The sequence below is a fragment of the Syngnathus typhle genome, linkage group LG7, assembly GCF_033458585.1.
Source record: "Syngnathus typhle isolate RoL2023-S1 ecotype Sweden linkage group LG7, RoL_Styp_1.0, whole genome shotgun sequence".
Lineage (NCBI taxonomy): Eukaryota > Metazoa > Chordata > Actinopteri > Syngnathiformes > Syngnathidae > Syngnathus > Syngnathus typhle.
In genome coordinates this window covers 10675350-10693481 of record NC_083744.1, presented here as the reverse complement: position 1 = coordinate 10693481, position 18132 = coordinate 10675350, and the positions used below count along the sequence as shown (strand labels likewise).

The 18132-nt window shown below is 39.7% G+C and overlaps 1 protein-coding gene across 3 annotated transcripts in view; it reads right to left on the bottom strand.

Moving 5' to 3' along the window:
- Positions 1-104: 104 nt before the first annotated feature.
- Positions 105-18132, bottom strand: part of slc1a2b (solute carrier family 1 member 2b) — a 30260-nt gene continuing 12232 nt past the window's right edge. The window contains exons 1-11 of one of the 3 annotated variants that reach the window (XM_061283028.1): positions 14787-15053; positions 11111-11250; positions 9050-9202; positions 8366-8616; positions 7498-7645; positions 7255-7381; positions 6863-7096; positions 6564-6758; positions 5705-5839; positions 5341-5584; positions 105-3602 (exon numbers count right to left, since the gene is read on the bottom strand). In XM_061283028.1, the coding sequence (XP_061139012.1) occupies positions 3531-3602; positions 5341-5584; positions 5705-5839; positions 6564-6758; positions 6863-7096; positions 7255-7381; positions 7498-7645; positions 8366-8616; positions 9050-9202; positions 11111-11250; positions 14787-14824 (1737 nt within the window). In that variant the 5' untranslated portion in view covers positions 14825-15053 and the 3' untranslated portion in view covers positions 105-3530. Of the gene's footprint in view, positions 3603-5340; positions 5585-5704; positions 5840-6563; positions 6759-6862; positions 7097-7254; positions 7382-7497; positions 7646-8365; positions 8617-9049; positions 9203-11110; positions 11251-14786; positions 15054-18132 lie in introns of those variants that run through there. The other 2 variants (XM_061283026.1, XM_061283027.1) reach the window with 2 other exon arrangements.

Here is an 18132-nt window from a genome sequence, read left to right as displayed (position 1 = left end):
TGCACAATTGATTAGTCAATTGAATAAAAGGAATCGTCTTGTATAATTGATGATGAAGCAATAGCATAAAATAAACAGTCAGTGTTAGTTGAATCAACATTTATTAGTTATATTTGTATATGTACACCAAAGGTACAACACATTTAGATATGTAGAAACAGATATTTTTTATGTATACCACCATAAGGAAATGATTCATATACTTTTTTTCCCCTTTTTCTCAATGTCACCCTCATATGAACTTTCTGCCTTTACATCAAAATAAAAGCAAACACTTGACAAAGCAGTGAATGCCCAGAAAAGTAAAATCAGGAAGGTGACTTCCTAGTTATTATAATTCCATGGATGTTACTTGTTTCAGTAGAAAAGAGTGGAGATATATTTACTAGCAATATTGTTTCCTTTTTAGGTTTCAGCAAGTTCCAGGTGGGTTTTTGTGCATATTGTGCATTTGCGTAGAAAGTGAAAGAAGGCAAGCGGGTAAAGGCAGGTTTACTATGGGATTTGTAGGCGGCGGCGTGGTGTGGCACTTTAACAAAGAACCTGAAAGCAATCTATAGATACATGATATGTTACTATCAAAGCATCCGGTTTTACATGATGCCATACTGTAGATGAGAAAAGGCCAGTCCTCGCCAGTAAACAGACACAATGATTCACCTGAGGAATGTTGCTCAAAATTGTGGAGTGATGTTTGCAAATGTCTTCGAATTATTCACTTAACTACTTGGCGCCATTTAATTCTTCACCCTAGCCTACGTACGGACAACATTTTCTTTTCTGCCTCTTTTCTCATAGTTTCCACCATATGAAGTTATGTTGGCCCTTTTTAAAAACAATTTCTCTTGCTTTCTCGTGTTCACGGCTTTCTTTTTTTTCCACCCTCTGCCCTCATAAAAATGTCGCTTGAGGATATTTACCATTGTCATGGGTCAGAACATTTATATATCTATTTATGTACAATGACAATGAATGAACACTGCTTATATTGTCATGGAACAAACATTCAAAAGGCTTACATTAGATACAAAAAAAGATATTTATACTGTATATTGTTGAGTGACAGATAAGTAAAGCACCTAATTATTAGAGGATAAAAAAAAAGAATAAACAAGCAATTTAATACACAATTTCCTGCCTATCCATTTTGTCTAATCTAGCTCTACTCAGGACATAGATGATATATCTTCTAGAGGATTACATTTAGAATGTAACAGCAATAAAACCGTTTTCCTACAAACCATTTCATCATTCCCCAAAGGGGGAAAAAAAGGATGAAAACAAATTACGACACCAACAACAAAACACCGTTGACTATAATATATACACAAAAGTGCAAGGAGGCACTTCAAATATCATGCTTTTAAGATAGTGGTGCAAAAAAGAAATCTTTTTCATTTCATTTTATTCATGCTTCTAAAATAATTTGAACATAAATGTGGTCCGACTTTCATCATGATCGTGATCATGGCCTCCTTAGCGGAGAAACTTTGTTCCTGAAAGTAACAAGACCAAAAGGTCAAAACGGAAGGACCTGTTAGGGCATCAGCATTGTGCTGTTCAGTATTTTGCCACCTTGACGGTGTGTATGGACATCATTATACGCAAATGTGTATATGCATTGTGGCGTATGGAAGCCCACCACGATGGATTAATTGTGAGCGTGTAATTCAGGAACCCGGCCGACTTAACCCAGTGGTTCAATATATACTATGTCGTTAGCTTTTCTATTTTTACTTCAACATGCATTGTGCTGCTTTTTTGATCAGTACCACGCAGACTTCTTCAAGGGCGGGTTGTCGTTAAGCATAAATGAAGTGAAACAAGACAGGAGAGAACGACACAATCCCAGAATTCTCACTCATACGGAATAAAGACACACATTCGTCCATTTGTCTTGCTGCTTGTTTGAGAGACCTAAATGACCTGATTTGGGTAAAAAGTGAATGAATGTGTGGCCAATGTTCTGTTGAGTGAAATAATGGATAAGGGCACTCAGCTGCAGCATTGAGGGTTTGTTGAAACAGTCTTGGGCTCTGGTGGCTAAAAATACGGAATTGTTTGCCTTTGTACATCTGGCAAAACAAGAATCTTCTGCGGCTCCTTAAGGATGAGTATAAATATCTATGCTTTGTCTCTGTTTGTGGATGTCAACAGTCCCATCTGACATCCATTGGCTGCACTTTCTCTCATCTGTCTGTGTTTCATCAAAACTTATCGGGCCCTTTGCACAGGTAACTTATCCGCCAACTAACTGGAATGTACTTAAAAAACATTTGTGCCAAAAGCCTTTGCACATTGTCGTAGTCAAGATTTGGATGTGCGATTAAGACGGCATTTCTCGAAGGGAATAGCTCAAGTGAAGAAGTAAACATTAGGATTCCTGCAAATGTCTTCTTTTGACATTAAGGCCTGAGAATCTCCAGTTTTCTTTTGGACTTGGGGTAATGTATTTGCATAAATATCAACGCGCCGCTTAGTGGCAATTGAAGTCGATGGTTCATTAGCTTTTTTTGTGCAATTCGCTTTGTGCTCATTAAGCGTTTGTGCCATAATAGCTTCAGATGAGCCAATTCTTCATCGTCAATCCAAATTTCACTTTAATGTCATTGGTGTCATTTTATCATTTAGGACAGTGCTATGCTCTCTGTGACATTTCATTGGAATTTGAGATTATGTCTATGAATACTGCTCTCTGTTTGATTGTGGCAGTTCCAATACTTTTATAGTGTAATTTTTCCTGCCTGTTTGGTCCCAGTAACTGACTTTGTCATATGCTATTCTTTTGAATGCTCACACGCTCATACGCACACACGCACAAACACAAGCACGGGATATATTTATTTTTAATCATAAACAAGAAAAAAAAATCCCTTTCCTAAGTTGTAGTGAATTAAAAAGAAAACACATACATGGTGGCTTAAAGTTTTGTCTTCATGGTTTGATTTGTGCTTTAATGCTCCATAGTGAATATTGTGCTATAAGGCTCAGCATAACCTGCTCCAAAACCCTTTCATCACTTCTGGCAAAAATAATAGGTATATATGTAGCCAAGGTCATTCTGAGACTAAAAATAAATGTGATCTTAGCAGGTGTGCTTATGATGCCACTGGAATGGAAGGAAAGTGAGGAAGTTGTCGCTACTCTAGTAACAATAATCATCTGAGACGCTTCAAGTGGAAGCAGAATGTATTGCTGGCAATAGTATGTGGTATTGAATGTTCCTTCCCTCCTTCAGCGTCAAATTATGTTGTGCAAGAGTCTGATATTAAAGACATAATTGTGCTCTAACAGGAAGCGTGTAGCGCTGTTGCCTTTTCACAGTTAAGTGAATTAGTAGTATTTATCAGTCAGAGACAGTTACAAAGAGAACCTTAAAGGGACTAATACTAAAGAAAACTAGTCAACGTAATAAACATTAGTAGTTCTGTTCAGATGAGATTTTCTTTTTCATTCACACTTTTGTTTTCCATCACCAGAAAGGAAAGCTTGTGGAGCCCAGAAGCAGGGGATCTCTGTCTGCACTGCCATTAGTCATGTTTCCATGGTTCCTCCTCAACAAGCGTGCACTCCGCAGCAGAGCCGTTTGTGGCTGAGGTTACCTGCAAGCAGTTAGCATGGAAATCTAAACAGCACGTCTGAAAAAAAGACACAACACTCATATCCAAGCAGGAATTTCATTTGTCAACTAGGCGCCACAGATTTGCATTGCTCAAAGGCAGGTAGCATTAATGGAAATGTACTCCTGTGGAACATCTAAAGTTGAATTATGCAGAAATTGTAAAAAGTTTGAATTGATGATATGTGACATTATACTTTTGTGATCTCGGTATATTTTCAAAGGGTTAATCCTGACTGCATACGTTTTCTTTGACTTTTTGATTTGTTATTAATGTTGATTCAGCAGGTTTTTAGGAGGGGGGGGGGGTTAGAGTGGCTAACATTCTTACAGTTATGTGACAATGTCAACAAATTAGATGACTACAGGAATTAGGATAATATGACAATATACGCACGTAATATTCAGGTAAAGTCATTAATGTCCTGCAAATATGGTCTTCTGATGAAGCCAGAATAGTGTTCAAATATAGTATTCTTTTTTGTTTAGTGTTCCACAGTAATGTATGTCGTACATTGGAATATTTTAGCAACAACAATACGTATATATAAATGGTATGACTGGAACTCCCAGAGGGCCGCTGATGAACATGCATATAGTGGTCTTACGAGTGGAGTGACCTGGGGACAGACCAAATATTTAGATGACCAAAACTAAAAATACATAAAAATAATAATCACAACTGAAAATACATAAAAATAAATTGGTTTTTTTAAATGCATGCAAAACAGTAGCACAGAAGTGACACAAACACTACAGAATGCATTTTGGCCATTTTGCAGGTCTGCTATATCATGTTCACACTCGGAAGGTGAGTCATGCTATTAGCTGATAACAAAATAACCAAACGAAACAGAGAAGAAACTGGAAATAGCAAGCTTCTGGTCTGTTGGGGAGGTGATGTAAATTATCACTCTGAACAGATTGCTTGTGCCAGTGTTGCCAGGCAACACCTTCCCTTCTTTAAGAAACGAATAGGACGTATGCATGTTAGTGTACATCCATGTAATATGTGTCCCGCTATAGTTGGGAAACACATTTGAATAGAGGGCTCAATATGCACTGTTTTTACACAACACCACCCTCACAGTGGGCCAAAATAGCCTTTGTCTAAAATACTAATCCCTGTCTGTGGTGGGTGTGTCTCGGGGATTTATGAGCTGCTAATTACGTGCAACATTTTCCTTCTTTGGATTTCAAATGCCTGCAAAAGGTGACCCATTGGAAATCTGTTAATAATTAAAATAAGCTATAATTAGATTAATGGAAGGGTCCGTGTGGGATACTGCGCACATAAGCCAAAAAAAGGGTCTGCAGCAACTGAGACAAATCAGTAGAATAATATCTCATTAAAATGGATGGAGTCGGAATTTTGATAAATTCTGAATAACGATCCTAGATCACCTACTGAAGGCCCTTTTGATCCAATCCTCAAGTTATAGACATCAGAAAAGAATCAAAGGTGCTGAGACAATTTGTCTTCGAACTTATTTCGGGAGAGTTGTTATATTTCCATACATTTACAACACAAAAGCTGCTCTTCCAAAAGAAGTACAAACATGCATTTGTCCTCATGCATCATTTAAGTTATCAAGTTAGTGTGTTAAAATGTAGGATACAAAAGTGCAGTGAATTGAAAGCGAGCCAAGCAACAACTCAGTGGCATGCGACAAGGGTGACGGTTATATACAAGTCTCTAGATCAGTAAGCATTAATTGTACCTTGCACTCATCTACCACGACAGAATTGTTAACATTTGCGGTAGGCGTTAAGACGCACTGGTTGGAATTGTTTTCGTGGTGGTTCTTCATGTCGTCGTAATACGACGGGGTCTTTGTCATTTCAATGTCGTCTGATTTAGCCGTGTGCGCATCCAGCTCTTCAAGTTCCGCCTTGGACATGTGGTACACGATGCCTGCACCGTACGAGTCCCCGACCACATTCACAGAGGTCCTGAACCGATCCCTGAGGAGACATTTTGCATTAGAAGAATCAGCAAACTTTGACTTACTGTTACTGGATTGCTGTTGAGCAAACTTATTCTTTCAATGTGCGCGATTAATACAAAACTCAAACGAAACGCACAGAAGCCAGTCAACAGCAACTAGCAGACTGATGTCCTGTGTTGGCAGACCCACAGCAGTCAAGATCAAGAGCATGGTCACCAGTCCAGCACTGGGAATACTGGCCGCCCCAACACTGGCCAGAGTGGCTGTGAGACTGGATGAGAGTGAAAGAAAAAAAAGTCAGATGCAATATAATCATTGCTTCACAAGCCTTATATGAAAATGACTCTCACTCAGAACTTTGAGTGGCACTACTATGAATAGCAGCCACAGCTAAGTGGCTGCTTCAGGTCAGGAAGTACACATAAGAAAAATGAAAGGCTTCAGTTACAAGTGGCTCAAGTGATGTCAAATAGTACATATGATTGCTGAGGCTATATTTAGTATTTACTATGAAATCGTTTTGGTGTATGTTGCTGTGATTTGTTTTTTTTTATATACACTACCGTTCAAAGGTTTGGGGTCACAAAATTGTTTGGGTGACCCCAAACTTTTGAACGGTAGTGTAAATATTATTATAATAAAATATTATGAATTAAATATTATAAATTATATCTTATATTTGTATAAGATTATATATAATCTATGAATATAAGTATACATATATATTATAAGATTTTTTTCACAGAAGATTATATATATATAATCTATAAATAATTATCTAAATAAATATATACACTACCCATCAAAAATTTGGGGTCACCCAAACAATTTTGTGACCCCAAACTTTTGAACGGTAGTGTATGTTACCATTTTTTTCCCCTTCTAATCATATTCTTCATCTGTAGTACCTACCTGATGAGATGTATGTATTTATTTTTACCTTCATTTATTGAATAGCAGAGTTAGGCAGATTGTATCACTGTGTGGTTTCTGACCTAACAGTCACAATCTGACCGGGGTCCAGGTGGACACCGTTCATCTGGGCAATGAAGATGGCAGCCACAGCCTCATACAGAGCGGTTCCATCCATGTTGATGGTGGCACCGACTGGGAGCACGAAACGAGTGACTCTCTTGTCAATTCCTAAATTCTCCTCCAGACAGCGGAAAGTAACAGGCAATGTGCCGGCACTTAGGGTAAAAAATTAAAAAAAAACATGATACATTTAGGTTATTAGTTTGGATTTTGAAAACACCGAAGTAAAGCATAAAACCTTAGTCTTTATACCACTGACCTTGATGCAGTGCCCAGGGCAGTGATCCAGGCCTGGAAGATACCCAAAAAGAATTTGAAAGGGTTTTTCCTGACGATTATAAAATAGATACTTGGCAGGAAGATTGCCCCATGAATGATGAGGCCAACAATCACAGTGACCATATACATTCCCAGTTGCTTGGCCACCACTTCCAAGTCCTTTATCGAGATGATCTTACCACAGATCAGGCAGGCGATACCAAAGGGAGAATACCTGGCAAAAGAAAACAAAGCTTAGATGCATGCATAATATAACCTGGCTTTGTTTATAAGACAACCAAAATTGTTTCAACACTGTTTGAAGAAGACAGTGGAAGCAAGCACCATAATACTTCAAATAAAAGTTAATAGGATTGGTTTTCTAATACTAACCACATGATCATGATGACAAGTTTCATTACAATCTCATTGAGAATGTTGAAAAACTCAATCATCAATCTGGCCCTCTCTCCCATCTTGCCCATGCAGATGCCAAATGCAATAAAGAAACCAATCAGACCTGTGAGGGGAAAGTCACACAAACGTCAAGCCTTGACAATGAAAGTGGACAGGTGACGGATTTGAACTCAGACAAAACCATTTTATCTCTGTCAGACTTTGTAACTTGATACGGACCCAGGACATTCATTCCACTCTTGAACTGCAGGGACTTTTTAGTGACAAACTGAGGTTCCTTGGTAATATTTGCCAACAGGCCCTCCATAGTGGTGGCATTGACATCTTCCTCGATAACCACTTCCACCTTCTTTGTCACCGTCTGGATCTGAGGTGGAAATGTAACGTTCAGCAATAAATCTGCATGATACTGTATGAAAAATGTACATACAGTACATACATTTTCTCACTCATTTGTCTCTTTTTTTGTTTTATTTTGAAAATCTATTTCACATTTAATACATATTATATGTTCAAATTGCTCTTTTAAGGACTAATTCCTTTAATGTGTGTTCATCTAACTTCCTGTGACTGTCACTTCTCTATGCAGGTGCATAAAGCTGTCATCAAGACTGTAAGGCATGAATTCTCTCTGGCAGAGTGGCAGGAAAAATAGCATTCTCTAAATTACATGCATACAGAATAGGTACAATTTCATTTGAGAATAATTACAAGTGATTTTTGTTGGCCCTTTATGAGCTTTCTGAAATTGGAGGAAAAAAACAGTAAAAGAGGGTTCTGTATTGTTCCCATTTTGCAGCCTACCTGTTTTTTTCATAGTAAAAATGTAACTGATATTTCCCACTACTTTACTTCAAAGTGGCTTCCACACGGCTCTTCCAATTGATATCTTTGATATCCTGTCGGGGGTTTTTTCTGAGGGAACTAATGGGAAATCAATCTAATATCAGCACTGATGTTTGTGTTTCTCTATTGCCTCTCACCCAAAGTCAGCTGAGATACGCTCCAGCTCACCCAAAATTCTGGAAAGGATTTGCAGAAAAACTGGGTGGTTGGATGTTTGTGTTTCTCGACATTGTTTCCTTACCTGTTGGAAACAAGCCTGCACCAGGTTCTCTGGGAACAGGTTCCGGATCAGATCAAAGAAGGCATCCAAACTGGACACGTCATCATTCTTCTCTCCCTGTCCAAGATTCTCTTTCAGTTTGGGGTTTCCAGGGTGGATGACCAACACCAGGATGACTCCCAAGATGGCAGCAATAATAGTGGTGGTCATGTAGTAGACCATTGCTCTGGTACCCAGACGACCACTAGATTTGGCATCCAAACCAGCCAATCCTGCAACCAAAGAAAGACATTATGTGTGCTCACCTTTTCATGCCTAAAACATGAAAGTTGAATCCCCTTTGGCTTGTCATGCACATAAAGGTGCTATATTTTCTTATTTTTGATCCATTTAATAGCATCAGCGTATACTTAGCAGCCACAGCAGTAGCTGGATGTGCACAATCTAATTTCAACTTGAACTGTATCTCTAAATTTACATTTTGAACACACGTCTTGGTGTACACTATTTAGCTACCGTATTTAGCTAGTATATGAGAGTAGGAAAATATATTTGAAAGCATTTACATGATGTTATAGTGCACTGGTGGACTGTAACCACAAAAGATTATAAATGACCCATCTCCTGACAAAACTACCTAGAACCAGTTCTGAAATAGTGTGTAATCAAATTTCAACAGTGCACTAGAGTGCATATTTGACATACCTGTGATTAAACTGGAGATGATAAGAGGCAGGATCAACATCTTCAGCATTCTCATGAGGATATCTCCAGGAAAGGCAATGACCATGATTATGTCTGGGTGAATTGGGGAGGCAACACGAAGCAACATCCCTGACACTGCTCCTAAGATCACACCTGAAGTTGACAGACAAGGAGGGATGATGTCTATACAGGCAAAATGACGGTGGAGCAATCGAAATATTGTCGAGAGACATATTAAAGTTCTCATTCGGTTAAGCTATCTCAGACTATAAATAAAAAAATGAACGATATTTTCCTCCAGAAAGAACCATTTGTGCAAGTCATTGTCAAGCGGCAATCACAAGATGTGACAAGCTACGATGAGCACACAATGGAGGCAAAAGAAAGCCACTGACAGGCAAGAGTTAAACTAATGACATTGTTGGCACTTCTTCTAAAGGGAGAATGATGTTGGCTGACTGGCGAGTATAATGGGACATACGCAACACTGTTACCTCGGCAACCACAGGCTGGGGTGTCAAGAGGCATAGCAATAAAAAGCAAGTCAATTTCTGGTGGTTGGTTGAGATTGTCTTGAAAGCAAGTGTCTTTCGGATGACATACAACAACAGAATATTTTTATTCCATTCCAAGCAATTGTTTCCTTTTTTTATGACCCACATCACATAACTACCAGTTTGAAAACACGGAGATTTGTATGTGCCCAGACTGCTACCGCTGGTGTTTGGCTGTTGGGTCTTCCTTGCTCACCAAGACACAAACGACCCAGCCCAGTGCCGTACTTCCTCCTTTTCAACTTCTACTGCCAAAGATCACACTGCCCAAGTGGATGTTTTATAACATACTGGAAGGAAAAGCCTCCCCTCTTTTGTAAGCTGTCCTCAATCCATCTTCTAGTGTAGCGACGTCCCGTGGATTCCTGACGTGCAAATGTTTTTGGATGGCATTTGATTTCCTGTGCCTTCTGTTTGGCATATTTACAGGATCCCCATTCAGGCTTTCATGAGCCTTGCAACACATTACACTGGGGGAGCTTCTTTTTTTTTTTTTTTAAATGTGGTGAGTTTGATTTTTATGCTGATTAAAAGTAAAACTATATGCCGATGCCAAAATTGCAGTCGATTATTTTTCTTACAAGTAAACTTTTTTTCTCAATATTTTTATGTTTTATCAACTTGGCATGGTTAAAATGAACAAATTGAGATCCGTTTTATATTCTGCACCCTAAAATTAGTCCAAAACAGCTAACAGATCGAACTCTAACTAAATTGTGTTCCCTAATGTTATCAATGATACTGCAATCTGATTCAGGTCGGGAGCGTACTCCCAAGCAGAGGTGAAGGACTTGATACAAAAACTGATAACAGACTCGACTTGACTTAGACTTGGAGACAGTAATTGACAAGAACTGAGCACACAGTGTCGACATGGCTCTGTTCATAGTTTATAGTGCTTCTTATCCAAATGCGGGCTTGACTTTTACACAACCACAGCTTTATTAACCAATGGCATGTAAAACTCTTCACTATTATCACATAACATATGTAAACTGGAGGATTGTCACAGTTAAAATAATTAGCTTACATTATTTTTCGTCAAGTAATATCTTATGACTTAAGAATTCTAACCTTTGACTTATGACTGCCACCTCCGCATCCAAGTGCGCAAATAATCAAATTATGCACTTAGACATTTTATACCTCCATTAGGCTTCCATATATTCGTTCGTAAAGGTGGCATGAGACTGGCTACATGGTTGTCAAGGACTATCATGCCATGTGTGGCTGCGGGCCCGACATTCTTGAATCAGGGCATGCTTTTTCTTCGTGTCAAGACAAATCCCTGTTGCAGTGAGTCTGTACTACTCACAACAACTTTTGTGCACCACCAGAGAGTGTTTGGATGCTTATCATTGCAACAGGTACCAAGGATGGGAGGAAGGTAAGGACATCTTACTGTCTGGTACATCTAACCAGTGCAATGGTTGCTCTGATTTCATGAAACTAATGGAACGGAAAGCTCTTAAGCACAAGACAAGGAAAAAACATCCTCAATACTGACCAAGGACGGTGAGTGTGAGCAGAAGGTTCTTGAACAACTTGGAGCAGAGATTGGCACATTTGGATTGAGGCCGGGCCTCTATTGGCTCCAGGTGACTCTCGTGCATCCTCACCTCCACTTGTTTAGGCATACTGTTGGCACTGTGAAACACAGATACGACAAATGGTTAAGCAATGCATTGGACTAAAAACTCACACTAAAGCTTGTTCTGGATATCTCTAAAAATCTCAATATATCTAGGAAGAAAACAGCAACTGTTGAGTTGTCATCTCCCTATTACCCTTTATGGTTGCTATGGCAGCCAGCAGATGGAAGCTGACAACAATCTGGTATGAAGTTGCAGCCTCTTGAGATGATGCTTAAAACACTTGAGTCACTTTATTAAAAGCAGTTTCTTAATGCTCTCTAGAGTGGCATTTCGTAATAGATGAATGTGATCCATTGCAGCAGTTCAGCCATCGGTGACAATGTTATTTAAACTGTATTCAGAGGAGACCTAGTTCTGGAAAAAAGAACAACCCTCATCCAAAATGTTTGTTTTGCAGTATCACTGTATTACAAAATGCATTCTCTGTATTTGAATCAATAATGTACTTGACAATGTGTATTTTTTTGGTCAATGTTTAATAGTGGATGTGCGTTTACAGTGTCTTTTGAGGAAGTGAGACCAAATTTTGTATGTCACTTGATTTTAGTCATGGGAGAAGAGAGTCAAAGTACTTTCTTTTCCATTCAATTTCCACAGATGATTTCATGACAGTATAGTTTGAACCGCCGAGCTAAACCTCAAATACGATTGTACGATGAGGGAAATTAGTCACACAGGCTTATTAATTAAATTATAAATAATTAGTAGAGGAAGCACAATGCGTTTTCCTGCACTTTCATTTCATACAGCTACTTTTTTCAAAAAAAGAAAGACTGGAAAATAGAAAAAAAAAATTCAGGGTTTGACAGAAAATAGAAAATTCTTTGGATAGTATTTTCACGTCTAGTGCAAAGTGCAGTCTAATTGTACGCACGGGTGGAAGTATCTTTCTTTTGATACTTTCCTAGACTTTGCAAAACTCATCGTAGCATTTCTCCATTAACATTTTCCAGTGTGGAATTGATTCTCTGACGGGATTCTTCAATGCTAGCAGGAAAAGATGAGGTACCTATCTGTTCCTATATATTCAGTAAAATTTGGTGGTTATTACAAAAGAATGTCAACATTTCAGGGACACCCTGTATATTAAAGATGATGATAATAAAAATTATAATCCATCCATCCAACCAACCGCTTATCCTCACAAGGGTCCCAGGGCAATAGGCAAGGGACGCCCTGAATTGGTTGCCAGCAAATTGCATGGCACACATGGACAAACAGAGTGTGTTATTGAAAACGCCATTGGTCTGCCAGTATGCCCAGTGAGGGACAGATGGCGAATTTGCAAACACGCTTAAGGAGACTTTCCCTGGCACATAAATGAAGATTTGCCAATTTTTCTGTTGAGCGCAAGTGCACTTGTATCCAGAAATAAGGCTAGAGATGTTGCCACTCATCTCCAAAAATCCCATGGCAATGTCAGCAGGGACAAACAGCAGAGAAGAAATGATGTGACTGACATTTGATCTCACTGCTAGGGTCAGGGCCGAAATAAAAGTCTCAACGAATAACATTATTATTTTGTTGTCCTTGTACTCAAACCCACTGTGCAGTAAATGTCATACACCTATATCTCAATTTTACACAGACTTTGGGGACCAGAATTTGGGAATCGCGTCAACCCTGACTATATAGAAATATATAGAAAAAATATAGCATTGTAAAGAGTCTTATTGGTTTAGAAAGGCATGCTTTTAGACAGCCGAAGGGGTCCTTTATTACGTTAATTTATGTCAGGCATGTTGTTAGGCAGTCGAAGAGATCCGTTTGCTCCACACCTATCAAAGTCTGACATTTTATTAAAAGAGAACTCATGACTCATGAGTGGCTGGGTGGACAGAATACCTGGCCAAAGCAAACAAAGCTCATGAAAATGTATTTATGACCAAAAAAACTGGGGTCCATGACCAAACCGCGTTAGACAGACAGTTGCGTAGGATTGAAGCGAGTAAAATTGAGATTTAGGTGTGTTTTTATCTATGAAATGAAGTACTTATAAATTATGTTCCCGTCAACTGTTCATTTTAATGGTGGTGAAATACTCTGTAACGGGTTGGTACATTGCCAGATACTCCCTCACAATCTAAAAGATTTTGGGGAGGTCTGCCAAGTTACCGTAAACGCCCAAATACATGTTCCAAATTATCATCAAAATGATTTTAGCTGGTGCGCCTTGTATTCAGGTACGGCTTATGTGATATTCAAGCTAATTAAGGTGAAATTTGCTATTCACGGTTGGACTTGGTCGTTCTTGGCTACTGTGCTGTAGTTACTAATTATTATACGAACACACAAACACGGACGAACTCACACGCACACACTCAAACACACAAGCGAACCCATCTCCTCAAGCTTTGTGTATTGCTGTGAGATCAACTACAGGAAGACCACCTGGGCAGCTTCCAGGCACACAGATGGAGCGTTGCGATATTCTCTTATTAACTTCAAAGTGACGTGTGAAATACAGAATGAACATGCAAACAGACGGCAAAACATTCCCATTATATCCCACCTCGGCTTGTGTTTCATACATCTGGCAAAAAAGCTGAATTATAGTGAAAGCACAAAAAAACATAGGTGAAAAAAAGAAGCAATACTGCAGAATTCCAGCCCATAAGAGTGATGAGGAGTTAATTAGTCTATTTCAAACTTCCCTTCTGATGACATTATTTTTAGCAGTGAGGCGAGAGGAAGCACATGTTAAATGTCACGGAGGTCGGATATTATTCTGTCATGAGACTCATTAGGACCCTTCTCACCAAGACACATGACAGCATGAACTTGTAAAAAAAGAATAATTTTGAAATGCTTTTAATAAGATTTGTTAGATACGTTTATCATCTGAAATGGGTGGCGTTGTCATGGAAAGTATCATATTTTTTACCATTTGAATGTGGTGGGTCTAATAGTTTTGTTAAATTCAAACCCAAATTCTAAAAACTCCTAGCATCTTGACCAGGGCTGCCGAGTTCATTTTTACTTACATAATTACTTTCCATGGATTCCCAGATATATAATAACAGTAATAATATTACTACTACGACAAATAATAATGCTGATATAATCTTTCTCCCTTTTCTGTATATATACGCTATTATAATTAAGATAACATACGTATATACGGATTACGTTATTAATATTATGAAGTTTGGCAGAAAGAACATTTGGAAAACTTAAATAAATCTCAACATGATATAGTCTAGGTCAGTACAGTTCTAAAACAATCATTTAATGATGTCGTAAATAAATATGTCTTGGGTATTATTAGCCATTCACAGAAGCTCATAAATCAGTTATGTTATGCACAGGTGCACAGGTGCAGATTTGCGCGTGCGCACACACACAGCCTTGCGCGCACACATACACAATTACACAGGAGGGAAGGTCTCAGATGGATGAATCAATTAATCTCATCTGAGATCTTAGTCAGATTAATTGTACATGGCAATGAAGCCAAGAATAAATTAATGATGATCTGAATAAATCAGTTGGCTGTGCGGTGAATGTGTAAATGCTAAATGGACTTACTTCATTTCAGGTGGAGTTGCACTCAAAGCTATATACATCAACCGAGGTCACTTCTCCAGCTTTGGTATTCAAATAGCGATTAAGTCTCTGTAAAATCACGCCCGCTCCATGCAACGGAAAAAAGTAGAGCAGCCGATGATGGGGTCCCAAGTATGGCTGTTGGCTGTGACCAGCATCGATGTACTGGTAGCTCTTAGCTGTCCAATGGCTCTTCCTGATCATCCACAGATCACTCAGTCCACTCAGATCAGGCCACAGAACAAGTCACTGCAAGAGACCACCTGAATTGTCTCATCCTGACGTCTGCCGGCACAGACCCACCCCGAAACTAAGCCCCCACCTACTAACTCTACTAACGAAAATCCTGGCCAAAAAGACCCACACACATGTATAAAATAAACAAATATAAAATGTGGAGGGGAGTGGAGAGGAGAATTAATCTCTGATTTTATGAGCACAATCCCTGGGACCCTTGCATTCCCTGGACATGGTAATCCCCACTCCCAGATTGATCCACCTCTGTGGAATATGGCGATGCCCACTAATGGCGCAATATGTAGAGCTTTACAAATCGACATTTTGCGCGAAAGTACGATTTAACATTAGCAACGTTGGCCACCCTGATGGCGAGCAGAGGAGATTTCATGCGTACAGTTCTCAGTTGTTATGCAACAATATGCAATATTTTTTCCGTGTGAACATGGCATGCCGACCCGGTGATATGCCATTTGAGGGTAAATCATCAATTCATGTTTTTGTATATCCCAGCAAAAAAAAAAAAAAATTGAGCCCCAGAGCCCAAACGACTATCGTGATTCATGCGAGGATGAAGTCAAGCTGAATTCGCTCTCGTCTCCCAGCAGCATGGGACTTCGCATAGCATTCAGCAGTATCACAAGATTATTCTAATGAGGGAAATGTGTTGGAAAGCTATTTCCTCTTCAAACAAATGGCCCGCTGCACGACAAAAGCCGGTGGAATGCCATCCTTGTCGGCAAAGGTTGTGTCATGAGAAATCACTCATCCTTAATCTCTTCACATGTCATACCTATTCAAGAGGCTCTCTCAGGGAAAATGTAGCATTTTATTTGTGGGTACAGAGAGGAAGGGGTTACAGGGAGACACTCTAGAGGAAACGGGTTGCTGCGATCCCATCGCCTCCTCTCGGCCAAAAGAGGGGCCTGAGAGGGGCAGGCGGAGGCAGCCATCCCTGCTCTTGGCTGGTACCATGTGAAGCGCTCTGTTTCCTCTCTCTTCCTTTTCAAGGGCTTTGTTTCACAAGCAAATAGTGGAAGTGGCCCCAAGTTGCCCGGCCAAGCACTGCATCCAAATTGGCAAGGGTGAGGAAAAAACACGAGGGAGGGGGGCGGGGTTCAAATTGGAATATAAGAATATAGCGAGAGGGGAGGGCAACGGGCGCGTTGGTTCTTTCAGGCTGCTGATGTCATGCCTGTGCCGACCGTGGGAGAGCAACGGCGGGACCAAGACGGCCCTTTCTCTTACTCCACAACCTCCTTTTTTTTGGTTTTTGCCAAGATGAATGAATCTTTCAGAAGCTACGGCTCATTGTGAGCCGTAATCGACGGCGATTATTCCGATTTTATGCTGCCTTCCCAGTGCGTGGAGGCTCCCTGAGTGCTGGCTTTGAGGGCTGCTGCGATGCAAGCAGGACCGCAAGGGGTTGTCCTGGCAACACTTTGCAGCTTACAGAGAAGGGGATGAAGGGGAAGGAGGACGCTCCCAGCCACACAAATATACACAGCTCACTAACAGGGGCTTAGTAACTCAGAATGGGGTCCATCTTAACTCAAAGGCAAATGAGAAAATGTCATTCATATCAAAAGATTAAATGTATTTAGATTGTAAATGTGCATGTCTGTGATCTGTGCTTTTTCACGCAAAAGAAATCCACAATAGAACACACACAGCACAGCTTTCATTACGTAACAAACTAACATTAAAGTTAGGTTGTGTGATTGCTTCTTGTTAAATTTGCGTTTGACACAGAGGAAAATGTAAATGAGAATACACATTTCCCACTGGTGTCTCTGAGGCCCACTGCCCGTTCTCATGACTGGAGCATCACAATATAATGTGAGGTAAAGACCACTGGAGATGGGCCAGGCTCCGGATATATCTGGCCCCAATGGGCCCCACAGCTACTTTGTTATGTAGTGGGAAGAAATGGGCTCATGCATTCTGGCTGCCTAGGAGCTGCGAAAAAGAAAAATGAAGCCCTCAGCAAACACTTTGGGTTGTGCAGTGCATAGGAAGTGGCAGATCAATTCGAACATCTGAAGAAAGGGAGGCTTTGTCATCGTCTTTTGATTACACTTTCAACAAGACGGGTTTCCAGTAAATATTGTGCTGTTATTTTCATCCGTAGGTCTGAGCGCTTTCATTATACATACATGGGACCGCTAATAGATAATTTAGCCTGTACAAATACAACAATAATCCTGTGGATCATCATAGAGAAATCAATTTCAGAATATGCTTATTATTTGGGTTGTTTAACGTGCTTTAAAATTGCACAGAAGCACACGGATAATGTGTCGCAAAAAATATCAATTACAACTACAATTGTAAATATAGTAAATCTTTTTGGGAGAAACTAAGACACTAAGTATATACGCACATATAATTGACTATGACTCTATAAGCAGTATTGCCATGATGCATTTCTCAGTCTATTCAACCGCAGAGGATGGCAAGAACTGATTTTTTTTTTCCTCCAGCAATGCTCGTTTGACCAGAAAGAACATTCAGTGATGAATGTCCTCCAAAAATCTATGAATGACACTGTGTTGCTCTACTACAAACTACCATCTTTTTCTAAGATTGTCAGCAGGGCAAGAATTCAGTACCATGGTCAGTGACCACCTAGTGCTGAAGGAGCTGGCCATCTTTCTTGAGGAAAACAAAGGAATACTAAAGATTTCGAGCACATACAAATTCAAAGGCCCATACAAATCCACACAGGCTTAAAGTAGATGCATAAATTCCCTGTTCTACCCACAAGCCCAGCTGTTTGACTGAAATACCCCAACTTTCAATTTGTCATCATCATACGTTACACAACCTTTGGTTTATATTTTTGTTACTTTCATTCCATTTTTTAACAGTCCTATCCCCCAGTCAGGGTGCCTCTCATCCTGACGATGTCCTGTATGACTGATCAGTATTCCTCTGCCTGTCAGCATCCTCTAAGTTTCTGCTTTGTTTCCCTTTTGTGTTCATAATGAGGCAGGCAGTCATTAGAGACAGAGCCTCTGGGAATCCTGAAGCTCGTGTTGTAGTCTGTATAGGTCTCTCAGATGTGACCAGTTCAGCTCTAATTACGTGC